Below are 26138 nucleotides of genomic sequence, written 5' to 3'. Positions count from 1 at the left end.
AGCACAAAGATCTCGGGGAGCTGTGGGGTAGGAAGTGGCTACTGAGACAGGAGGGGTGAGGCCACAGAGGGATTTGTGCATGAGGAAGAAAATGTTAAAATTGAGGCATTGCCAGAACGGGAGTCAATACAGATCAGTGAACACAAGCGTGGTGGTTGAGTAGTTAGGATATGGGCTGCCTCGTATTCTGTCAACCTCCACAGGCTGTTTGATCAAGTGTAAACAATCAGTTTGATCTTTTGCCACAATTGCCCAGTTTAAACACTCGCTGAACAGATGCTCTTTCTAGAGATCAGATGCTTGGCAGTGAAGTGAATTTTGAACAGAATAGCAAGTTGAGGCATCTTCCTGTAGAATCTCAGTTGGTTCAGGCTGAACCATAGAGACCAAGCAGGTGTCTGGATCATTTCCAGGTCTAGTGCTGAGTTAGCAGGTCCCCAGTGTAGGGTTGGGGGTGGTGACACAGCATGTCAGGGTGTTAGAGATGTTACAGTCGGTTTCAATGACTTCAGGGAGGGGAAATGGGCAAGTACGCTGATTCTCCATCACTATACAAGGTGCTGTTCTGTTGAGTTCTGAAGAAGTCATATTAGACTTGAAATGTTAACTCTGTTTCTGTCTCCACAAATGCTCCCAGACCTGCTGACTTTTTCCAGCACTTTGTTTTTATTTCAGATTTCCGGCATCCGCAGTATTTTGCTTTTTTTTCTGCTCTATTGGAGTGCTGATTCAGGAGATGTGTGTAATAATGGCATCCCAAACCATTCTGTCCCATTTACTGCATCTCCTGACATCGCACACTGACCCCAACCTATACATCCAGGCAAATTCATCCCTCTGCTTGTCCCCATTCATGTGGGGCAGGAGAAGAGAGGGGTGGAAATTGCCAGAAAGGAGGAAGGAAAGGAAAATTTTGCATGTTGGGATGAACAAGGGGTGCTTTTAATCATTTTGGAATTTCATGCTATTTAACATTTTTGAAGTGGGAAATTCGCTTTTTCAAAATGTGGCTGACGAATTCTCTAAGCATTAACTCTTGACATTTCTCTCCTTGCCTTATAGTCAGCAGTAGGTAAAGTACAACAATCCTGTTTCTGTTGAAGTGGAAGGAGGGGGGAGGTCAAGTTTCCCCCGGCCATGCTAGGTAAACAGGGTGTGGCATTGAGAGCCAGCTCCAGAGAGCCCTCCCTTGGAACAGGGTCCTGGCAATCTGTAAATGCCAGGGAGGAAATGGGCTGTCAATTGGAGATAAATCCCCTCATCATAATAACTGATCAACTGGAGATCTTTAAGGTTGTCTTGCCAGAAATGTCGTCTCCAACTTGGTGTGACTGTAACTTTCAAATGCCTTTTAACGTAAAAGCAGTTTTGCCTTTGACCCTCCTTTGGTGACAACATAGCTCTGAGAGCTGAAAGTTATCTAGCATTTTTAGTTTGTTCTTGGGGACTGTCTGACACTGGCACAGCTACAATTATTACCCATCTCGAGTTGCCCTTAGGAGATGATGGGCTTTCACCGCAGAGGTTAACAAGGGTCAGCCATCTCGAGTAGGGGCTATGTATAAAGATACCTCGGCCTTAGAGAGGGTATGGAGGAGATTTACCAGAATGATATCAGGGATGAGGGCCTTTGGTTATGTAAGGAGGTTAGCAAAACTGGGATTGTTCTCCGTGGAGCAAAGAAGGTTAAGGGGAGATTTAATAAAGCTGTTCAAAATTATGGAGGGTTTTGATAGAGTAGATAGGAAGAAACTGACCCTCATGCCACTGGAGACAATCATCAGAGAACACAGATTTAGATAATTGATGAAAAATCCAAGAGACAATGAGGATGTTTATTTACTCAGTGAGTTGTTGTGATCAGGAAGGACAATGGAACCAAGATTCAGTAGTGACTGTTAGGAGGGAATAAATACTTCAAAGCAGAATTCTGCTGAGATATGCTGAAAGAGTGGGGCTAATTGGATAGCTCTTTCAAAGAGCAAGCACAGGTACGATGGGCTGAATGACCTCTTTGCTATATTATTCTAAAGTTGATTTTATTAAGCAAAATTAAATGTTTTGGAGTCAGACTGTCCAAGGTTGAAACATTGGTAGGCACCTTGTGTAATAGGAAAAACTCAGCAGGTCTGGCAGCATCGGCGGAGAAGAAAAGAGTTGATGTTTCAAGTCCTCATGACCCTTCAAAGGGTCATGAGGACTCGAAACGTCAACTCTTTTCTTCTCCGCCGATGCTGCCAGACCTGCTGAGTTTTTCCAGGTAATTATGTTTTTGTTTTGGATTTCCAGCATCCGCAGTTTTTTGTTTTTACCTTGTGTAATAATATTGTTGAGTAATAGTGTTGCACTGCAAGGGTTGTCATCTTACAGATGAGACTTTAAATCGAAGCCCCACCTGTCCTCTCTTGGGTTCCCACAAAAGACCCCAAAGCCGTTATCGGAAATAGAGCAGGAGCGTTCTTCTCTGCTCTGATCGTTGTTTATCCCTCAACTAAAATCTCAAACAGATCATCATATTGCTGTTTGTGGGAGCTTGCTATGTGTAAATTGGCTGCTGTGTTTCCTACATTAGAGTAATGCTAATTAATTGGTTGTGAAGTGTTTTGTGAAGTGTCTGAGATTGTGAAGTTCATGTGAGGCTATTGTGCCTGCTTGTAAATTACTGTCTCTAAGTCAGGAGAATGCAGCATGAAATGACTGTTACTTTTTTTTATTAATTGTTTTGTATCTGTAGCATTCAAAGAATGTCTGGAATGTGACCACAGTGCTCTAACTAGTAAATTAACTTGGCCATGTTAAGTCCCTGTGCCTCAGGTGAAATTCAGTCCCCCTATTCTAAGACACAACCTCTCGAGCCCGCTAGGTCTACCATCTACAAGGGCAATTACGGATGCCAGTGTTCAGCCAATTCGATTCCTATCAAGAAACAGCTGAAGGCACTGGATACTGCAAAGGATATGGGCCCTGACAATATTTTGGCAATAGTACTGAAGACTTGTGCTCCAGAACTTGCCATGCCCCTAACCAAGCTGTTCCAGTACAGCTACAACACTGGCATCTACCTGGCTATGTGGAAAATTGCCCACTATGTACTGTACACGAAGAGCAGGATGAATCCAACCTGGCCAATTACCACCCCATCAGTCTACTCTCGATGATGAATACACAATGTTCAGCACCATTCTCACAACTCCTTAGATACTGAAGCAGTCCATGTCTAAATGCAGCAAGACCTGGACAACATCCAGGCTTTGGCTGACAAGTGGCAAGTAACATTTGCGCCACACAAGTGTCAGACAATGACTATCTCCAAGAAGAGAGAATCCAACTATCGCCCCTTGACGATCAATGGCATTACCATCACTGAATCCCCCACTATCAACATCCTAGGGGTTACCATTGACCAGAAACAGAACTGGACCAGCCATATAAATACTGTGGCAATAATCGCAGGCCAGAGGCTAGGAATCATGCGACGAGTAACTTGCCTCCTGACTCCCCAAAACCCGTCCACCATCTACAAGGCACAAGTCAGGAGTGTGATGGAATATTCCCCACCTGCCTAGATGAGTGCAGCTCCCACAACGCTCAAGAAGCTTGACACCGTCCAGGACAAAGCAGCCCACTTGATTGACACCACATCCACAAGCATTCACTCCCTCTACCACCGGCCTATGGTAGCACCAGTGTGTACCATCTAAAAGACACACTGTGGGAATTCACCAAGGCTCCTTAGACAACACCTTCCAAACCAACAACCCCTCCTTCCTAGAAGGACAAGGGCAGTAGATAGATGGGAACACCACCACCTGGAAGTTCCCCTCCAAGCCACTCACCATCCTGACTTGGAACTATATCGCTGTTCCCTCACTGTCACTGGATCAAAATCCTGGAACTCCTTTCCTAACAGCACTGTGGGTGTACCTACACCACACAGACTGCAGCGAGCGGTTCAAGAAGGCAGCTCACCACCACCTTCTCGAGGGCAACTAGGGATGGGCAATAAATGTTGGCCCAGCCAGTGAAGCCCACATCCTGTGGATGAATTTTTTTTAAAAAACAGGCTGTTAGGAGCACCACCATCTGCAATTGCACATGTCCCTGACTTGGAATTATGTCACTGTTCATTCCTCATTGCTGGGTCGAAACCCTGGAACTCTCTGCCTAATGGCACAGTTGGAGCACCTTCACCACCAGGATTGCAGTGGTTCAAGAACCATCTTATAGGGGTAACCAGGGCTGGGCAATAAATGTTGACTTTGCTAGATGAGAATGAATGAAGAAGATGCTGCTTGTGCAATGTTTTGACAGATGTTGCTGGCATGACTGCCATTCAGGTTAATAGTTTTCAGTCATCAGATTTATTCCAGTGAGGTGATGTTCAGTGATCTTCACAATCCAAGCAATAAGTTTGTGGATATCTGGCTGAGACCGCTGACTTCCCCTTACTCTCCATTTATTAAGAGTTAATTGTTGGTAATTTGGGTTTGTCGTCTCGAGAGAGATGGCTCAAAGGTTTGAAGGCACCTGGTTTCTGGTTGAGGTGATTTTGGCAGGCAGCTGGTGAAGTAGCTGTTTATCCATTGCTGCGGTACCAAGAAATCTAAGGGATGAAACAGCTAACTCACCCAGGGTTTGCAGTCAGCGAATTTGATTTGCAATAGTTAGAGTAGAATCGCTGGTAACATCTGATCTCATTAAACACTGAGGAAGTCTGCTCTTCGATGTAACTTTAGCAGCGAAAAGGAGGAAAGGAACACTATTTGCAGTATTCACACTTTCTGATTACTCCTGTTTTTGTTTAAAAAATCGAAGTACTGCATTTAATAGCAAGATTGCAAGCAAAGCTCCTGAAGACAGATTGAGGCAAAGACTGACTCATCGTGAAGGTTATTAATATTTCAGACTATTCCCAATTTGCAGGGAGAATGAAGGTGAATTGGCTTGAGGGCAATGGGCTGTGGAGCACTTTGTTGTAAAGGTAAGGTGTTATTTGCCCTTGATTATTTTGAAGCGTTGAATAGTTATTTAATCATACTTCCCATTTACTGCAGCAATTTTTGTTTGTATGCATCTATGCTGTAGGTCATTATCTTATAATAGAAGTGGCAGCTCTTTCCAATCCTTGGGAAAACGTGGGTTTTTCTTAAAATTGAAAGCTTTGTCCTAATAAATACAACCTTGTTACACTCTCAGGTTCTCCATCCCTTTTGTAATCTTGACAATTCATCAAGGCAGTCCGTAGTAACACTACTAAATATAATTGAATTTTCTGTGTGAAGTTGTAACAAAAAGTTTTTTTTTGACTATTCTGAAGGGGAAGAAGAGAAAAGAGAAAAAAAATATAATCGGACTCGGTTCTTTTATAAATGGTTAATTTGTCTTTGTAAATTGCATTGTACCTGTAGCTGTTAGGGCTACATTTTGTACTGAATTAAACAACTAGGGGACAAAGCCATTATAGAATTCAGTATTGAACAGGCTTTGACGCTATTAAAGTTATTGGCAAAAAACCAGGGTGAATGAGAATGAAAGGGTTGCAAGAAATGTGCCCTCCTGATTCATGCATTCATGTTGTGCCATCATTAGCAACACATAATTGTAGCTTTGTGACCAGATTCCAATTACAGGGGTTTTCATTTTTTGTGTGTCTTGCAATATGAGTAAGAAAATCTTTTAACTTCGCTTTGAATCTTAGTAATGTTTCTGGGGGAATGAGAGGTGGAAGAATGAGTGTGTGTGGGCAGGGGTGAGAGATGTGGATTTTCTGCAACACTCGCCCCTTCTGATTTAGCTAATGACCTCTCGGCATGGTACTGAACCCAATGGGGCAGCCAGATCTCAGCTACAAATTCTCAGCTGTGGCAGGGCATCTGTTCTCAGGTGGCGGATTAAACCTGTAGGTGACGGGGACTGAGCCTGCGGGGATAATTGGGGCTTTGAACCCTAATCGCAATTTGCTGTACTTGTCTGGATATTGGGTAAATACAGTTGCAGCGCTGCTTGCAGTTGAATAACTGGCCACCATTCCACTGACCTGGCATGTAGAATGGGTTGAGTCAGGTATTGGTGTGTTTAACGCCTGTGGATCTGTAAACCAGTGCCTCTGAGGGGCAGGAGGGTGGGTATAGTGAGGAGGAGACTAAATAAGAAATTAGCTTTGGAAAACTTGAAATGAATCTTTTTGGGGTACAGAAAGATTGAATTATATAGGAGTATGAATTGAGTAATTGTAATAAAAGGCACAGGGAGCACAAGTTCAGTTATGGAAACAGTAGCATATTAGTTTTGTCACTCGACGTGTAAGCCAGAGACCCGGACTAATGACCCAGAGACAGGAGCTGAAATCCCACCATGGCAACTGGGGAACCTGGGGAATTTAAATTCAATTAATTAAAATCTGGATGAAAATGCTCGTAATGGTGATCATGAAACGACCGGATTGCTGTAAAACCCATCTGGTTCACTAATGTCCTTTAGGGAAGGAAATCTGCCGTCCTTACCTGGTCTGGCCTAAATGTGACTCTTAACTGCCCTCTGAAATAGCCTAGCAAGCCTCTCGGAGAAGGGCAGTTAGTGATGAAGAACGATTGTTGGCCTTGCCAGTAATGCTCATATCCTGTTAAGTGAAAAAAAAACTGAATGAAAAATAATTCAAATGAAGCAATTTTGAATTGAGAAGTAGGATATTTCTAGACAGGAATTTAAGCTCCCATTCTTGGTTAGAATCTTTACATGTCCCCAAGGAGACAGCTGTGTACATTTTGGCTGTGAAGTAGGAAAGATAACCTGACTGTGCACATTATATGTAAAGCACAGAAACATGCAATTTGGTCCACCCAGTCCATGCTGGTGTTTATACTCCATTTGAACCTTCTTCCATCTTTTCTCATCTAAATCCATCACTGTAACCCTCTATTCCCTTCTTCCTCAAATGCCTGTCTAGCTTCTACTTAAATGCATCTATACTATTCGCTTCAGCCACTTCTTGTGAGATTGAGTTCCACATTTTTAACACTCCTTGGTTAAAAAATTTTCTTTTGATTTCGCAGTTGGATTTCTTAGTGACTAACTTATATTGATGGCCTCCTGTTATGCTCTTCCCCACAAGAGGAAATGTTCTCTCTATATGCACTCCATTTAAGTCAAGGCTACACCATAATGGGTTAACCAAAGGATAGGAGTAGGTGGATGTAAGTGGATATGTAACTGGACTAATAATTCAAATTCTACCTTAGTGGTTTGAGAATTTGAATTAATCTGAAAATAAAAAGCTAGACTTAGTAAAGGTGACTGTGAAACCGTCAGACTGTTGTCAAAAACCTGACAAGTTCACAGATGTTCCTGCAGGGAAGGGAACATGCCATCCTTACCCAAACTGGGCCTAAACGTGATTCCAGGCCACACCCAAATGTGGCTGACTCTTAATTGCCTTCAGAAGTGGTCTAACAAGGTCTCAAACCAGGTACACGGGTAGAATGCTCATCACTACAACTAGTGGCCTTGGATAGTAAATGCTGGCCTTTGCAGCGATGCCAACTTCCCAAGAATGAATTTTTAAGAAAAGGCGAGGCAATAATGGCAACATTTTGTTTTAAGGTTACACAGGCTGGACCAGCCAAGTGAAGGGATATGGGGTGGCTGAGAAAAAAGTCAATGTACAACAATATATGTCAATGAAGAGCAGTTTAACTTTTTCTTTCCCCCCCAGCTTTAAACCGTCTTTGTAAAACCATTTACCGCTTCCCAAACACAATGGGCCAAACAGCCACCTTCTGTGCTGTGTAAATCTATAATGCATCTTCCAATCTTTTTCCTTTCTGCTGAAAAGCCTTAAGTGATGTATCTGTACTCGAATCAGGTTGAGTTATCGTGGAGCAACAGACAGTCATGTTGACTTTAATGGAGAAATAGTTTGAAAATGTATATTGTTGAATTTGTGCTAATGCTGTGACTTCAGTGTTGAAAAGTGCATGTAGCTCTCGGTTAGTGGCAAGATATTTGATTAACAAATGTTTGGCTTGGAGTCAGCAGCTAATGGAATGATTACAATGTTCCTTCTATTAAAGAGCTTCCTGTAGAGTCTAATAGAATATTCGATCAGTGATAGCAAGCAGGCATTTTCCAATGTTTGTGTTTACAAGTTGCAGTGCAGGTGATGAAATAGATCCTGTAGAATTTGGGAAGTGTTGCCACCCAAAATATGCTACGCCTGGCTGGGGGATTTGTGCACAGAGAGCAAAATATCCACAGAAATTCTGACTGCACCAGCAGCTCTTCGATTTTTAATTCTCATCCTCGTGTTCAAATGCCTCCATGGCCTGCACTGCCCCCCCCATCTCTGTAACCTCTTCCAGCTCGACAATCCTCTGAGATCTTTGCACACCACCAGTTCTAGCCTCCTGCGCATCCCAGATTTTAATTGCTTCACATTTGGCGACTGGGCCTTTAGCTGCCTGAGCCTTAAGTTCCCTCCCTAAACCCCTTTATCTCTTTCTGCTCCATGAAGACACCAGTTGAAATCTGCCTCGTTGGCTGAGCTTTTGGTCACCAGCCCTAACATCTCCTTGCATGGCTCGGTGTCAGATTTTGTTTGATTACACTCCTGTGAAGTGCCTTGGAGTGTTAAATGCAGGTTGGCCAGAGGAAGGCCACAGATATTATTCTTATTATAATTGAGTTTAATTACCCTGGCTTAAACTGGATCTTCAGCATTGCAGGTAGTTTGGGCAGATGTGGTAGAGATTTACAAAATCATTAAAAGGCTATAAACTACATGCCTACTGATAAATTAGGGAAGACCAGGAATCCGGCATGCAAGATTCTTTATTATTTATTCATGGGATATGATTGTCACTGGCAAGGCCAATATTTATTACCCATCCCTAACTGCCCTTGTGGGGGTGGTGGTGAGTTGCCTTTTTGAACTGCTGTAGTCCATGTAGTGTCAGTACATGCACAGTGTCCACTATTAGGGAGTGAGCTCCTGGACTTTGAGCCAGTAACAATGAAGAAACAGCGATTTATAGTTCCAGGCTAGTGTCTGGCTTGGACGGAAACTTGGTAATGGTGTTACCATGCCCCTCCTACCCTACCTGATGGAGGTCACATGATTGGAAGGTGTTGTCGTAGGAGCATCTTCTGGCTAGTACACATTGCTGTCACTGGGCACTGGTGGTGGAGGGGGGAAAGGTTTGAAGCAGTGGATGGGGTGCCAATTAAGCAAGCTACTTCGTTCTAAGTGGTGTCAAGCTTCTTGAGTGTTGTTGCAGCCGCACTCCTCCAGGCAAGTAGAAAGTATTCCATCATACTCCCAATTTGTGCCTTCTAGATGGCAGATGGGCTTTGAGGAGTCAGGAGGAGAGTTACTCACCACAGAATTCCCACTCTCTGACCCACGCTTGTAGCCACTGTATTTATATGGCTGGTCCAGTTAACTTTCCAGTCAATGCTAACCCTGGGATATTGATAGCGGGGAATTCAGTGGTGGTAGCAACAACAACTTGCATGTATTTAGCAATTTCAACCTAATAAAATGCCCCAAAGCACTTCACAGGAGCTTTATAAAACAAAATTTGACACTGAACCACATGAGATATTTGTAGGACCTGAGAAGATTACGGAAATGGGGAGGGACAAGGCCATTTGAAAATAAGAGTGCGATTTTAACATTGAGGCCTTATCATACCTTTATAATGGAGGAAAAGTCATTGACATAGCAGATGAAGATGGTTGGATGTAGGATACTAGCCTCAGGAACTCATTTAATGATGTCCTGAGGCTGAGATGATTGGTCTCAAACAGCCGCAACCATCTTCTTTTGTGCCAGATCGGACTCTTACCATTGGAGAGTTTTCCCCCTGGTTCCCAATGAGTTCAATTTTGTCAGGACTCCTTGATGCCACATTTAGTCAAATGCTGCCTTGATGTGAAGGGCAGTTCTTACCTCTTGTCCATGTTTGGACCAAGGCTGTATTGAGGTCAGGAGTAGAGTGGTCCTGGTGGAACTCAAACCAAGCAACAGTGAGCAGGTTATTGCTGAGTAAGTGCCACTTGATAGCACTGATGACAGCACCTATCACTTTAATGATGATTGAGAGTACACTTGAGTGGGGGGTGTGGTAAATGGAATTGTTATGTGGGGGTAAGACTAGGCTGGTGCCGAGTAGTTCTTTATTACCCTGAGGATAGTCGACCTATGGAAGAAGTTTCCAGCTCATGTAAAGATTGCTAACTTTCTGATATATCTTAGTAAAGGCAGGTGAAACATACGTTTGCGTAAGTGTGGCCAATGCTATCACCGTGGATATGTTGCTCACATAAAGCAGTTAAGGAATTTTCCAGGTTTTTCTTTTCCCTAATTAGTTGGGTTACCAACTTTGCTTGGATGTATTACTGGAGGTTTCATCACATGACCTGAATGATCTTTCATTCCTGGAAGTTCCAGGGTAATCCTGAATGGTTGGTAACCCGACTAAAGAGCTGTGGATTCTTAACTTGCTTTTTTTAGCCACTCCCAGGAGATCACACTGCCACTGGCGAAAAGCAAAGTGTTTAATCATCGATTTTTCAGGCATCTCAACCATGTTGGACAGACAGGTGGTCTCTTCAGCTAGTTATTTTAAAAGTTGTCTCTTAAAGGAAAAGGTGCAGATGAGTCTGCCTGTTTAACCTTGTGCCTCTCTCTCTCACTCACAGTATCAGAACTGCAAGAAGAAGGGAAAAATGCCATCAACTTGCCACTTAGTCCCATACCCATCGAGTTGGATCGTGAGGACACGATGCTGGGTAAGAGGCTCCTTTAAGTAGTCTAAATGTGCTGAATTAAATATATCAGTGATGTTTTGAGCACTGCTGTAGTTACTGTGTAATTATTCACTTTCTAGAGGAAAATGAGGTTCGAACGATGCTTGATCCAAACTCGAGAAATGACCCCAAACTACTAGAACTGATCAGGGTAAGAACAGAATACAAAACTTGCATTTTTATAGTGCCTTTGACAATCTCAGGGAATTCTAAACTGCGTTACATCAGGTGATGCACTGTACGAAGTTGCGGCATGAGGAATAGCAGCAGGCAATTTGTGCACAAGATACCACAAATAACAATGAAATAATCGCCAGTTAGTCTGTTTCTTAAAGATGTTGGTTGAGGGATAAATTTTGGCCTGTACATCTCACCTCCACTCTTGAATTCAGCTCTCTTGTCCATGTTTGGGCCAAGACTGCAATGATATCTGGAACTGAATGGGCCTCGTGGAAACAACACCGAGCAGGTTATTGCTTTGTAGGTGCCACTTGATAGCACTGTCAACAACACCTTCCTTAACTTTGCTGATGAGTTGAGAGTAGACTGATGGGGCAGTAATTGGCCTGATTGGATTTGTCCTGACTTTTGTGGATATGCCTGGACAATTTTTCACATTGTAGGGTAGATGTCAGCATTGTAGCTGCACTAGAACAGCTTGGCTAGGGGCACCGCTAGTTGTAGGGCACAAGCCTTCAGTACAGCAGCCATGATGTTGTCAGAGCCCATGTCCGTTGCAGTATCCAGTGCCTTCAGCTATTTCTTAGTATCACATGGAGCGAATTTGCTGAAGACTGGCATCTGTGATGCTTGGGATCTCAGGAGGAGGCTGAGATGGATCATCCATTTAGCACTTCTGGTTGAAGATGGTTGCAAATGCTTTAGGCCTTGCACTGATGTGTTGTGTTCCCCTGCTCTCCTGGTTTTCCTCAAAATGGTGCCTTGGGACCACTTATGGCAACCTGAGAGGGCCTCAGTTTAATGTCCTATCTGAAATATGACACCTCCAACAGTACAGCACTCCCTCAGTACTGCACTAGAGTGCCAGCCTGCATTATTGGATCAAGTTCTCTGAGTTGGACTTGAACCCACAACCATTTGACTCAGAGGCGAGAGCACTACCCTGTAAGTCAATGCTGAAGCTCCTTGTCAGTAGTATTGAAGAGTAGAAATTGGCCATTTCCTTGAAGTTGTTAACCAAAAAAAGACTAATGCCTCTGCTGCCTATGATGAAAACAACAACTTGCATTCGTATAATACCTTGAATCTGGTAAAATATCCCCAAGCCACCACAGGAGCAATTATCAATAGGTGACTAAAAGCTTGGTCAAAGAGAGAGACTTCAAGGGCTGAATTAAAGGAAGACTAAGAAGTGGAGAGGTTTAGGGAGGAAATTCCAGGGCTTAGGACCCAGATAGCAGAAGGCGTGGCTGCCAATAGTGGTGCAACTAAAATTGGGGATGAATGAGGCATTGCAAGTGTCTCTGATGTTTTAAATATTTACTGATCATCTTGGAAGTTACCATTGGCCAGAAACTGAACTGAACTAATCATCTAAATACTGTGGCTACAAGAGTAGATCAGAGGTTGGGAATTGTGACTCATGCCTAGTAAATGCTGGACGGGCTTTGGAGAGTCAGGAGGTGAGTTACTCGCCTCGAGCGTGACAGAAGCTCCACATCCAGAATGAAGAAGCCCACTTGATCGGCATCCCATCCACCAACTTAAACATTTGCTCCCCCTGTGCTGATGCACAGTGGCAGCAGTGTGTGCCATTTGCAAGGTGCACAGCAGCAACTCACCAAGGCTCCTTTGACAGCACCTTCCAAACCCACGACCTCTACCACCTAGAAGGACAAGGGCAACAGACACACATGGACGCATCATCACTTCAAGTTCCCCTCCAAGTCGCACACCATCCTGACTTGGAACTATATCGCAGTTCCTTCACTGTCACTGTGTCAAAATCCAGGAACTCCCTCCCTAAGAGCACTGTAGGTGTAGGTATACCTGCAGATGGACTGCAGTGGTTCAAGAAGGCAGCTCACCGCAACCTTCTCAAGGGCAATTAGGAATGGGCAACAAATGCTAGCCTAGCCACCGATGCCCACATCCCATGAAAGAAATATTAAGGAAACCTCCACTGTGGTTTTGAGGGTCATGTTTGCAACTGTAATTTACCCGTATTTGTAACCTTTTAATGAGTAAGCCTAAGAAGACTTTGAAAAGTCAAGCATTAGCAATGCAGGTTGCAACTGCCTGTTTTCGTAAAGGTCCTTGGATATGTGTTGGGGGACTTGTAGGCCACATGGTGACCTAGATTTTCCAGCTGAGGTCCATCTCTTGCAACAATGTGTGTTTGCCTTGAACCTTCTACGTAGGATGAGTGTGACTTCTGTACTGGACTACTCTGGGGTGGTAGTACATTCCATACTTGGGAAAGGACATATAATTGAGTCTAAATCTAACTGGAGGAAGAGACTCCACAAATATCCCCATCCTCAATCATGGAAGAGTCCAGAACGTCAGTGCAAAATGCAAGGCCTAAATCATTTGCAATTCTTCAGCCAGAAGTGCCAAGTGGTTGATCCATTTCAATCTCCTCCTGAGGTCCCCAATATCACAGATCCAGTCTTCAGCCAATTTTATTACTCAGTCAAGAAACGGCTGAAGGTTCTGGATACTGTGAAGGCTATGGGCCCTGACAACACCTGTCTGTAATGCTGAAGACTTGTACTCCAGATCTAGCCACTCCCTTAGCCAAGCTGTTCCAGTACAGCTACAACACTCGCATCTACCTGACAATGTAGCAAATTGCCCAGATATGTCCTGTCCATAAAAAGCAGGCCAAGTCCAATCTAGCCAATTACCACCCTATCTGTCTACACTCAATCGTCAGCAAAGAGATGGAAGGTGTTGTCGGCAGTGCTATCAAGTGGCACTTGCAAAGCAATAACCTGCTCGTTGATAATTTGGGTTCCACCAGGGCCTCTCGGCTCCAGATTTCATTACAGTCTTGGTCCAAACATGGCCAAAAGAGCTGAACTCAACATGTGTGCTGAGAGTGACTGTCTTTAACATCAAGGGAGCATTTGACCAAGTATGGCATCAAGGAGCCTAAACAAAATTGAAGTCAATGGGAATCGGGAAAATTCTCTGCTGGTTGGAGTCACACCTAGCACAAAGGAAAATGGTTGTGGTTGTTGGAGGCCAATCGTCTCAGCCCCCAACATCACTGCAGGAGTTCCTCAAGGTAGTGTCCTCGGTCCAACCATCTTCAGCTGCTTCATCAATGACCTTCCCTCCATTATAAGGTCAGAAGCGGCGATGTTTGCTGAATGTGCAATGTTCAGCGCCATTTGCAACTCCTTGGATACTGAAACATTCTGTGTCCACGTGCAGTGAGACCGGACAACATTCAGGCTTGAGCTGAGACGTGGCAAGTAACATTCACATCACAAACAATGACTATCTCCAACGAGAGAGAATCTAACCATCTCTCCTTGACATTCAATGGCATTACCATTACTGAATCCACTATCAACATCCTGGGACTTATCATTGACCAAAAACTGAACTGGACCAGTCATATAAATACTGTGGCTACAAAATCAAGTTAGAGGGTGACAATTTTGTGGAGAGTAACTTATATTCTGTCTCCCAAAGTCTGTCTGCCATTTACAAGGCACAAGTCAGAAGTGTGATGGAATACCCCCCACTTGCCTGGATGAGTGCAGCTCCAACAACACTCAAGAAGCTTGACACCATCCAGGACAAAGCGGGCTTTTAATCAGCATCCCATCCACAACTTAAACATTCACTCCCTCCACCACCAATGTGCAGTGGCAGCAGTGTGTACCATCTACAAGATGCACTGCGGCAACTCCACCAAGCCTCCTTTGACAGCACCCTCCAAACCCAAGACCTCTATCACCTAGAAGGGCAAGGGCAGTAGACACATGGGAACATCACTTACAAATTGTACCCCAATCCTGATTTGGAACTATATCACCGTCCCTTCGCTGTCACTGCATCAAAATCCTGGAACTTCCTTCCTAATATCACAGTGACTGTACCTACACCAGATGGACTGCATTGGCTCCAGAAGGCAGCTCACCATCTCAATAGAAATTGGGGATGGGAAATAGATGCTGGTCTTGCCAGCAATACCCATGTCCCATGAAAGAAAAAAAAAACCTTGGTTTCATTTCATAAAATCTTAGAATGATACAATACTGATGGGCCAAATGGCCACCTATCGCACCTGTCATTTTTAAAAATCAGCTATCCAATTAACTCCATCTCTGATTCATTCCCTTTTTTTCATTTCTTTATCCAGTTCCCTTTCGAAATTTATTATTGAATCTACTTCCACCGCTTTTTTTTAAAGGAGAATTTCAGATCATGACAACTTGCTGTTTTTTTAAAGTGTTTCCTCATGTCACCCCAGTTCCTTTGCCAATCATCTTTACTCTGTGTGTTCTCAGGCTACTGTCCCTCTCACCACTGGAACCTGTTTCTCCTTATTTACCCTATCAAAATCCTTCATGATTTTGAACACCTTTTGAGCTGCGAATGTTCTGTGTGCCCAGGTTTTAATTGACTGGATCAATGATGAGCTGGTAGAAGAGAGGATTATCGTGAAGGATCTGGCTGAAGACCTCTATGATGGGCAAGTGCTACAGAAGCTGTTTGGTAAGACTTCTTGAAGAGATGGAAATCTAAAACTGATGAAAGATTGGGTTCCAAATAAGGGGCCCTAAATTAAGTACTGCTATTTAATAAGTTGTGACAAGGGTCCGATGCGACTAAGGCCTAGAGATTGCACCTCATCGTGTAACAGATGCAACCATCCATGTAGCATTTTCATTACGACTGTCTTTGTTCTTGCTGTATGTTGCCTCAGATTGTTTGCCCCATCAGATAAAGGTATCTCTGTCACTAACAGGGTAGGTGCTCCAGCTTCTAGTGCCACACTTCAGTTGGCTACAAGCAGGGTGAGCAGCCTGGTGATGGTACTCTGCATTGAATGCAACAGGAACTAGCAAAATGGGGCTGTTTGGGTTATCAGGAAATAACACCAGTGCATCTATTTTGTGTTGCACCAAACCCTACACTTTTTAAAATTCATTCCCAAAATCTTGACTTTCCTGGCGAGACTGGCCCTTATTGCCTTGGTGATAGGCCGCCACCTTGAACAGAAAGTAGCAGGCTAGGTTGCTTCAGTGGGATCAACTACATTGCTGTGGGAGACTGGGGTGACAACCAGGCCCAGACAGGGCAAGGACAGCAGGATTCCTTCCCTAAAAGCTGTTAATGAATCAGGTTTTTAATGGCAATCCAACAACTTCATGGTCACTTTTGCCAAGACCAGCTTTTTATTTCCATTCTTTTTTCAGTTATGAATTCACATTCTCAAACTACCCATGATGGGATTTGAACTCGCGTTCTATGGATTATTCGTCTAGCCCTCTAGATTAGTAGTTTAATAATAGAACCATTACACCAATGTACCATTTGCATTCAACTGAGGAACCCTCACTGTATTTCTGCCAACCAACAAGAGTCAAGCAGAATAATTTAATTTGTGACTCCTTGAAATTCCAAAAGGAAAGGATAACCAAGGTGAATCACAGCGGTACAAGGACAGGATGCCATCGGTAATCATCATCACTAATAACCTTAAAAGTGCAACTGTACTATAACCAATTTTTTTTTAGATTTTGGGCTGCATGCAGAGAGAGGTCAAAGAGAGATTTAATAGCGGTAATCAGAATTATGAGGCGTTTTGATCAGAATAAATAAGGGGAACCTCTTTCCAGTTGGGTTGTTAACCAGAGGGCACAGATTTAAGAGAACTGGGGGAGATGAGAATTTTTTTTGAACGCAGTCTATTGTTGTGACCTGGAACACGCTGCCTGAAAGGGTAGTGGAAGGAGATTCAGTAGTAACTTTGAAAAGGGAATTAGGTAAATACTTGAAATGAAAACATTTATAGGGCTGTAGGGCAAGAGCAGGGGGAGTGAAACTAATTGGATATCTCTTTCAAAGAGCTGGCATGTGCACAATGTGCGGATAGGTTCTTACAGTACCAGCAGTGGTCTATGTTCCATTTGCAGAGAAACCCATTTTATGCCCCTCTGTACTTTTTTATATGTTAAACTTAACCAGCAAGGGAAAATGTACCCACTTTATAATCCCCACTCCATCCTCTCACTTTAATCTTCATGGTTATTTTTACCTCCCCTGCCCTGTCAATGTACATTAAGATGTCCATTATTTATCTATTATCAATTCTGTACTTTGGCCAGATCATGAGTAATTTTTAAAGAACTCTCAGCTGTTTTGCTTGCATTTGAAGAAAATCCTTTCAGAGCTTCTGGTTCTTTAAATTATACTGATTTTCTTCAGAGGTATTTTTAGATTGTTAATTCAGAATCATTTTTACATTAATTATAAAAATGTTAGGTTTGTTGCACTACAGAGTGTCAGAATCATGCCGCATAGGTTACTGCTGCTGTGCAGCTCTTTGAAAGAGCAGTTGGTCCCACTCCTCTGGTCTTTCGCACAGCCCTGAAACTTTTTCCCCTTCAAGTATTTATCCAATTCCCTTTTATTATTGAATCTGTTTCTATTGCCTTTTCAGATCACAACAACTCACTGCATTTTTGTTTAAAAAATGTCATCTGCCCCTCTGGTTCTTTTACCACTTACCTTAAAAAAAAATGTAAAAAGCAAGTAGAGAAAGGCTGACAACACTTGATGACCTGAGGTTTTACAAGCATCTTCCAATCTGCAAACTTCACTTGCAGAACAATGATTAAACTCTATTAGTCTATTAATGGGAATTGGGTTTTAAGGGATGGGTAGAGCTAAACATTGTTGCATCTTAAAGAATACAACAGTTTGTCACCTGATCTGATGCTCCTAAGGAAGGTTGAAGGAAATTGGAATCGGCCAAGCTAATACCCTTAGCTTTTGATATGGATTCAAGATCTCCTCACATGGCATCAAGTGGAGATGGAGGGTGAAGCAGGAAACAATAAACAGCAAAAAAAAAATACGCACAGCTGGTTTAAGAGACCATAAAATCATACAGCACAGAAGGAAACCATTCAGCCCACTGTGTCTGTGCCTGCTCTTTGAAATTTTTCTGCAAGTAGTCTCAGTCCAGTCTGCTCTTTCCCCATTACCCTGCACAATTTTTCAGGCATACACCTATTTCCCTTTTAGTCACTTTACAAACCCACTGAAGCCTGGGCACAAGGATCTGTGTAGAGTACACTCCACAATAAACTTCAATTTTGATGTTCGAGAGAGCCAGTAAGCTCTGGGAATGGAAGTAATCTTCTGGCGATGCCAGTGCCAATTAATACAAAGTCCAGCTTGATTTTTACTTTCTTTTGGATTGTAGTGATCCAGAGTTTCAGCTATTTCCGACCAGTTGCACTTTTTTTAACTTAGAATCAACATTGTCCCGTGAGCAGGGAAACGTGAAGCGCAACTGAATGTAAAAATCAATTAGAAACTGCTTTGAATATCACATTGCTTCCTGTCTATCATTTTTTGGAGAGGAAGTATTGATTCAGTCTTCTGTGTTGTGTTTCTTTATTTCACATGAGTATGCACATAAAGCTGCAGGGGGGACGACTAGAGCAGGCAGTTTTATTGGAAAATGTCAGAATTTAGCCATTGTAGCTGAGCTTGGGCTCCATTGACACTGATGGTGTTTTGCAGTGTCTACCACTAGTGATGATGGATTCATTAATACAAGACTTCATTAGATTGAGATTTGACCATAGTCTAACCTAGTGCGTGCACTGTTGCAGCTGTGGGTCTTGCTTGGTCTTTCTGTGTACATCTCACGCCTTGAACTTAAGTGGAGACAGAGTGAAGCTGAAGTGAAGAATTGACTGAAAGGAAAGACTCACCTTTCCACAGATCCTTTCATGATGTCAGGACACCTCAAAGCACTTTGGGAGCCAATTTGCACACAGCAAGGTCTCTCAAACACCAACAAGATAAATGAGCAGATAATCTGTCTTCTTCTTAGCAGCTAGTTGAGAGATGAATATTGTATTGGCCAAGACACATGAGACTGTATCACAGCTGTTTTTCGAAATAATGCCATGGGATCTTGTATGTTCACTTGAATTACTGCACTGAAAGCACTTAATTGACTGTGAAGTGCTTTGGGATGTCCGGATCATAAAAGACTCCATAGAAATGCAAGTCTTTTTTTGTTGTTCATAAAATAATGCAACATTTCTAAATTTGCATAGTCTGACTGAACATGAACAACATCATGGAAGATCTGCTAGTTTATGACATTAACATTTGGCAGTCTCAAATCAGATTTTGCACTTAGTGTCAGAAGAAGAGAGACAAAGCTGGTGATTCCATGTTGATTTTCTGTGGTGATGAAATTTACAAGCACCTTCTCAAATAACCTTCCTAACCCTGAGCAATTGACCAACATTTACAGCAAGTAGACTTTGTGGCATTAAAAGATGCAATCACAGCTCCATCTTAGCAGCAGAATAACACCTATTTCCATATAATAATTTATATAACAGTGTATCATCTGGCTTGCCAGGAATAATGCTGTGGAAGATTGGCTGGTCATATAAAATGTCCTGGTCAACACACATAGTAGCAAGGCATTCTTTAAGACCATAGGAGCAGAAGTAGGCCATTCAGCCCATCGACTCATTCAATGAGATCATGGCTGATCTGATAATCTTCAACTCCACTTTCCTGCCTTTTCCCCATAAAATTTGATTCCCTTACTGATTTAAAATCTGTCTATCTGAGCTTTGAATATACTTAATGACACAGCCTCTACAGCCCTCTGCGGTAAAAAATTCCATAGATTACCTACCCTCTAAGAGATGAGGAGGAATTTATTCTCTGTCTTAAATGGGCAACCCCTTACACTGCCCTCTGGTCCTAGACTCTCCACATAAGGGAAAACAGCCTCTCAGCATCTACCCTGTCAAGCCCTCTAAGAATCTTGAATGTTTCAGTAAGGTCAGCTCTCATTTTTCTAAACTCTAATGAGTACAGGCCAAACCTATTCAACCTTTACTCATAAGAAAATCCCTCCATACCCAGAATCAACCTGGTGAATCTTCTCTGGACTGCCTGCAATGTCAATATATCTTTCCTTAAATAAAAGGACCAAAACTGTTCACAGTATTCTAGGTGTGGTCTAAATAGTGCCTTGTATAGTTTTAGCAAGGCTTCCCTATTTTTATACTCCATTTCCTTTAAAATAAAGGCCAACATTCCATTTGCCTTCCCTATTACCTGCTGAACTTGTATGTTAGCTTTTTGGGGTTCATGCCCAAGGATCCCAAATCCCTCTGTGCTGCAGCCTTCTTTCTCCATTTAAATAATATTCAGTTTTTCTATTCTTCCTGCCAAAGTGTGTAACCTCACATTTTCCCACATTATATTCCATCTGCCAAGTTTTTGCCCATCGCTTAACCTGTCTATATCCCTCTGTAGACTCTTTGTGTCACCCTCACCACTTGCCTTCCGACCTATTTTTGTGTCATCCGCAAACTTGGTGATAGTACATTCACTCCTCTCATCCGTCATTAATATATATTACAAATAATTGTAGCCCCAGCACCAATCCCTGTGGCACTCCACTAGTTACAGACTGCCATCCTGAAAATGCCCCCCCTTATCCCAATTCTCTCGTCTTCTATTGGTTAGCCAATCCTCTATCCATGCTAATATACTACCCCCAACACCATGGGCTCTTATCTTTTAAGCAGCCTTATGTGTGGTACCTTATCGAATGCCTTTTGGAAATCCAAGTATATTACATCTGCTGGTTCCCCTTTATCTATCCTGCTTGTTACCACCTCAAAGGATTCTAATAAATTTGTTAGGCATGATTTCCCCTTCGTGAAGCCATGCTGACTCTGCTTGATTATATTATGTATTTTTAAATTCTCTGCTATTACATCCTTTATAATAGACTCTATAACATTTTCCCAATGAAAGGTGTTAAGCTAACTGACCTATTACCTGTTTTTTGTTTCCCTCCCTTTTTTAAGAAGAGTGTTACATTGGCAGTTTTCCTCTGGGACTTTTCAAACGTCTAAGGATTCTTGGAAGATTACTACTAGTGCATCCACTATCTCTGTAGCTACTTCCTTTAATATCCTAGGATGCAACCCATCAGGTCCAGGGGACTTATCGGCCTTTGTCCCATTAGTTTCCCTAATACTTTTTCTCTAGTTATTGTATTTATTTCCTCCCCACTTTTGCCCCATGATTTAGTATTTTTGGTATGCTATTACTGGTCTTCTACCATGAAGTCTGATGCAAATTATTTATTCAACTCCTCTGCATTTCCTGGTTCCTCATTATTATTTCCCCAACCTCATTCTCTAAAGGGCCTGTGTTCACTTGGGCCTCTCTTCCTTTTTATATACTTAAAGAAGCTCTCACTGTCTGTTTTTATATTACTTGCTAGTTCACCTTCAAAGTTTATTTTCTCCCTCTTTATTTTTCTGTCATCTTCTGTTGGTTTTTAAAACTTTCCCAATCCTCTGGCTTACCACGAATCTTGGCCACATTGTATGTCCTAACTTTCAATTTGATATACTCCTTAACTTCCTTGGTTAATCATGGTTGGTTTATCCCCTTGAATGCTTCTTCCTCATTGGGATATATCTTTGTTGTGAGTCATGAACTATTTTCTTAAACATCTGCCATTGTTCATCAATCATCTTTTCTGCTAAACTCCTTTCCCAGCACACTCCAGCCAACTCTGCTCTTAATACCCTTATTTAGGTTTAGCTCAGTTGTTTCCGACCCAAGTTTCTCACTCTCAAACTGAGTGCTAAATTCTATCATGTTATGATCACAGTTTTCTAAGGGATCTTTTACTCTGAGATCATTTATTAAACCTTCCTCATTACACATTACCAGATCCAAAATAGCCTGATCCCTGGTTGGATCCACAACATATTGTTCTAGGAAACTGTCTTGAATACACTGAATTCTTGCTCGTGGCTACCTCTGCTAATTTGATTTTCCCAATTTACGTGAAGATTAAAGTCATCCATGATTAATGTACTGCCTTTTTTACATGCCCTCATTATCTCCTGATTTATTCTCTGTCCAACAGCATAGCTACTGTCAGGGTGCCTATAGACTACCACCAGTGTCGTCTTCCCCTTGTTATTTCCTACCTCCACCCTTATGGATTCTACATGTTCTGATCCAAGATCAGTTCTTTCTATTATACTTCTTCTATCTTGTACTAACAAGGCTACCCCACCAATCTTTCCATCCTGCCTGTCCTTTCGAAAAGTCACATACTCTTGAATATATTTAGTTCCCAGCTTTGATCTCCTTATAACCATGTCTCTCTAATCGCTATAAGATCAAATCCATTAACCTTTATTTGTGCCGTTAATTCATTTATTTTGTTCCAAATACTACGTACATTTAAGTAAAGAGCCATTCATTTTTACCTTTTTATAACTTATTCCACCTTTGACCCTATTTACTGTTTTCTTTATGTTTGGACACTCTGTCCCTTCCTATCACACTCTGGGCATCATTGCTCAAAAAGCTGCCCTGCAATGCTGCCATGTCCTTTTGCTTTGTAAGCCTACGTATCCCCTCTCCAGAACCACCACCACCACCCACTATATTGCTTAAAGCCCTCTCTACAGCCCTAGTTATTCGATGCGCCAGGGCACTGGTCCCAGAATGGTTCAAGTGAAGCCCGTCCCACTGGAACAGCTCCCTTCTGACCCAGTACAGTTAGGAGGTCTGATGTTTTATTTTTGACATAGTGATCTGGTTTTATGATCTCTCGAGCCGACATAACGTAGACTCTAATAAAAAAAATTGTGTTACCTCATGACTCAACTATTTCAATGCTTTCCTGGCCAGCCTCCCATCTTCAACCACTGTACGCTTCAGCTTATCCGAAATTCCCCAGCCTGATCCCTTACTCGCACCAAGTCCCATTCACCTAATACCCACCATACTTGGTGGCTTATTTGGCCCCCAGGCCAGCAATGCTTCAATTTTAAATTTCTCATCCTTGTTTTCAGTTCCCTTCATGGCTTCTTCCTCTACTCAACAACCTTTTAATATCCAAATCTGGCCTCTTGTCTATCCATGAAATTAATAGCTTTGCCATTGGTTGCTCTGCCCTCAGTTGTTTATGCCCAAAGCTTCTGGCCTTCTCTAAGCCGCTCTGCTTCTATCACCTGCTTTAAGACGCTTCTTAAAACCTAACCCTTCAATCAATCTTTTGGTGACATATTCTAATATCTCCTTATGGGGCTAAGTTTTATTTTTCTTTGTCTGATTAATGCCCCTCTGAAGCGCCTTGTGTTGTTTTATTATGAAAAAGGTGCTGTATCGTTGTCAAAAGTAACAAATTGGCTTTGTTTCTGATTGCTTTTTACAGAGAAACTTGAGGGTGAGAAGCTGAATGTAGCTGAAGTGACGCAGTCGGAAATTGCCCAGAAACAGAAACTGCAGACTGTTCTTGAAAAAGTCAACGAAACGCTTAAACTGCCACCCAGAAACATCAAGTGGACGATTGATAGTAAGTCTGATTTTAACAGAGCAGAATTAGCATCACTGAAATTAATAATGGTCCTTTGGCTAAGATCTTAAACCGAGGCATTGTCTTCCTCTAAAAGAATTCACAGCCTGTATTTTGAAGAAGAGCAGGAAAGTTCTTGCTGGTCACCTGGTCCAATATTTATCCCTCAACCAACATCATTTATATATAAAAAAAAATCTGGTCATTATCACATTGCTGTTTGTGCGACCTTGCTGTGCACAAATTGGCTGCTGCATTTCCTACATTACAATAGTGAGTATACTTCAAATGTACAGTGTTGGCTTTAAAACTTTGGGGGCAGGACTATATAAATGTAAATTCTTTCTTCCCTTGTCCAAATCTTTTATCCTATTAAGCTACTTAGTGAGATAAAATGGGACCCACATGAAGAATTGTAATTCAAAGCACCAGATGCAAGGAGCAAAAGGAAAAGGCTTGGGTTGATATGTTTTTTTTTTCTGGGAACAAATTGGTATCCATAATTCAAGTATATCTCCTCGCAGTCCAAAACAAGCTGTAGCCTTGTTTTGTTACACTTTGGGTGGAGTGCTTCCATTATTGGGATTTTTATAATGTGTGCCGTTTGTACATGGTGATTTTTTAAGCAAAAATGAGGACACACACAATTGGAGGTTGGCAATTGGTTTGCAGTTAGGAAATGAAAAGTCTAGATAAGGGGAACATTCTCTGATTACTTGCTACCGGTGCGTTTGAGGAACAAAGACCACAGGGAGGATGGGCAGATTCACTGCAGCATTGTGATACAAGCAGCCATTCAAGTTCGGGGAGGACAAAGGAATATAGTAGGGATAGGGGGCAGGTTATTTTAAATCTATTATTGTGTAACAAGATAGAGTTAATTATCACCTGAAAGATCCTCTGGGGAAGAACAAGAATGATATGTTAGAACCTCATATCAAGTTTGAGAGTCCAAAACTAGAGACTTAGATTGAAACAAAGCCAATTATGCAGCTATGAGGGATGAGTTGGCTGAAGTAGATTGGGAAATTAGATCAAAATATATGATGGCAAATAAGCAATGCCAAACATATTTATGATCTCTGTAGAAACCTGTAATTTTTTAAAAATAAAGAAAGAAATCCCCAAGACACCAATGGAAAAGAAACCAATGGATAAGACTTCGCTTTAAAACTTTTACTGTAATGAATCAACTAAGATCAAAATAATTCAAACATTAGTTAACAAGTGAGTGATATTTCAAATAAAAAGGCAAATTTAAGTAGTCGATACACCAAAGAGGCGCCTCATGTGGTAACAAGCAATCCCATTACTTCCCACACAAATGTGAGACCACAGTAAATTTCAACTCAGACTTCATTTTGTCGGATCTCTCACTTCCCATGTAACCCTTTCAGCTGTTGATTCACATTCAGCAAGCATCTGTATTCGATCCAAAGTACTTGGACACAGTAACCGCCAACAATGCAAACTTCTACAAACCCTCTCTCACACAGATCACGACAGCCCTAATGGCACAGAATCCCCTGAGACTCCCTTCTCTGAACCCTTTGAATGGTCTGGTGGGCTCTGGCACCACTTCAATAGCAATAATGGATTTTGTCCAATCCACAATCCCTCGTTCTTTTTGTCTTCAGTGTTCCTTCCTTTCCAACTGTATAATGTACACAGTTCCACAGTCACTGCTATATTATCAGAGATCTTCAATACCAGGGTCTGTTTGAAGACTGTCAAACAGAAAACTCTTCCATTCAGAGAGAGCCTAGTCTGTTTTCTCTTTGTGACAATTCCCAGTTTTCTCAACTACCTGCCAAAAAGACAGACTGAAAAATCCCAACACTACTGCAGTTAGCTTTCTATTTATGCTTTGCTTCTTAGCTGTTCATCCACATGGTACCCCTGGTCACATGGGCAGTTCTTGGAACCTAATGATGATATATCAGGAAACCAGTTAACTCTCTTTCAAAATACTCTCCATCACAATTTTGTTATTAAAGGGGCATTACACAAAAGAAAATGTCGAATAAACTAGCAAAAAATATGAGATTATTGATTGTAAGCATAGATCCCTTGGCGGCAGAGACAAGAGAAATCATAACGGGGAATAAGGAAATGGCAGGGACATTAAGCCAATATTTTGTGTCTGCCTTCAAGTAGAAGATGCAAGGACACACCAGATATTGTGGGGAACCAAGGGTTAAATGATGATGAAGAACATAAAAGTAATGAGTATAATGAAGGAAAAGATACCAGAGCAGTTAATAGAACTAAATCTCCTGGAACCATTTTAAAAGAGAGAGTTACAGCAATAATGGATGCATTGGTTTTGATCTTCCAGAATTCCTTAGACACTAGGTAATTCCCTAGGTTCCCAGGTGGACTGCAAAGTAGAAAATATAATCCTGCTCTTCAAGAAAGAAGAGAAAAAAAATGGGGAACTACAGGCTAGTTAGTCTGACATCAATAGTAGGGTAAATGCTAAGCTCTAGATATGACGACAGACACTTGGAAAATTGCAACATAATTAGGATCAACATGGTTTCATGAAGGGAGATGGTGTTTGGAAAATCTATTTTTGAGGGTGTAACTAGCAGGGTAGATGAGAGGAAATCAGTAAATATAGTATACTTAGATTTTTAGAAGGCATTCGATAAAGTGCCACACAGGTTTGGTATACAAGATTAGGGCTCATGAGATTGTAGGGTTGTATATTAGCATGGATAAAGAATAGGAATAAATT

At 42.0% G+C, this 26138-nt stretch overlaps 1 protein-coding gene across 2 annotated transcripts in view; it reads left to right on the top strand.

Annotated features, from left to right (window-relative positions):
• LOC121283024 (alpha-parvin) overlaps positions 1-26138 on the top strand; it is a 103054-nt gene that overhangs the window by 41614 nt on the left and 35302 nt on the right. For both annotated transcript variants that reach the window (XM_041196948.1, XM_041196949.1), the window contains exons 2-5: positions 10699-10788; positions 10887-10957; positions 15399-15501; positions 23258-23398. In XM_041196948.1, the coding sequence (XP_041052882.1) occupies positions 10699-10788; positions 10887-10957; positions 15399-15501; positions 23258-23398 (405 nt within the window). The remainder of the gene's footprint in view (positions 1-10698; positions 10789-10886; positions 10958-15398; positions 15502-23257; positions 23399-26138) is intronic.

The sequence above is a fragment of the Carcharodon carcharias genome, chromosome 10, assembly GCF_017639515.1.
Source record: "Carcharodon carcharias isolate sCarCar2 chromosome 10, sCarCar2.pri, whole genome shotgun sequence".
In the NCBI taxonomy this organism is placed as follows: Eukaryota; Metazoa; Chordata; class Chondrichthyes; order Lamniformes; family Lamnidae; genus Carcharodon; species Carcharodon carcharias.
Note: the sequence above shows the minus strand (reverse complement) of the source record. Positions and strands in the feature narration are given on the sequence as shown.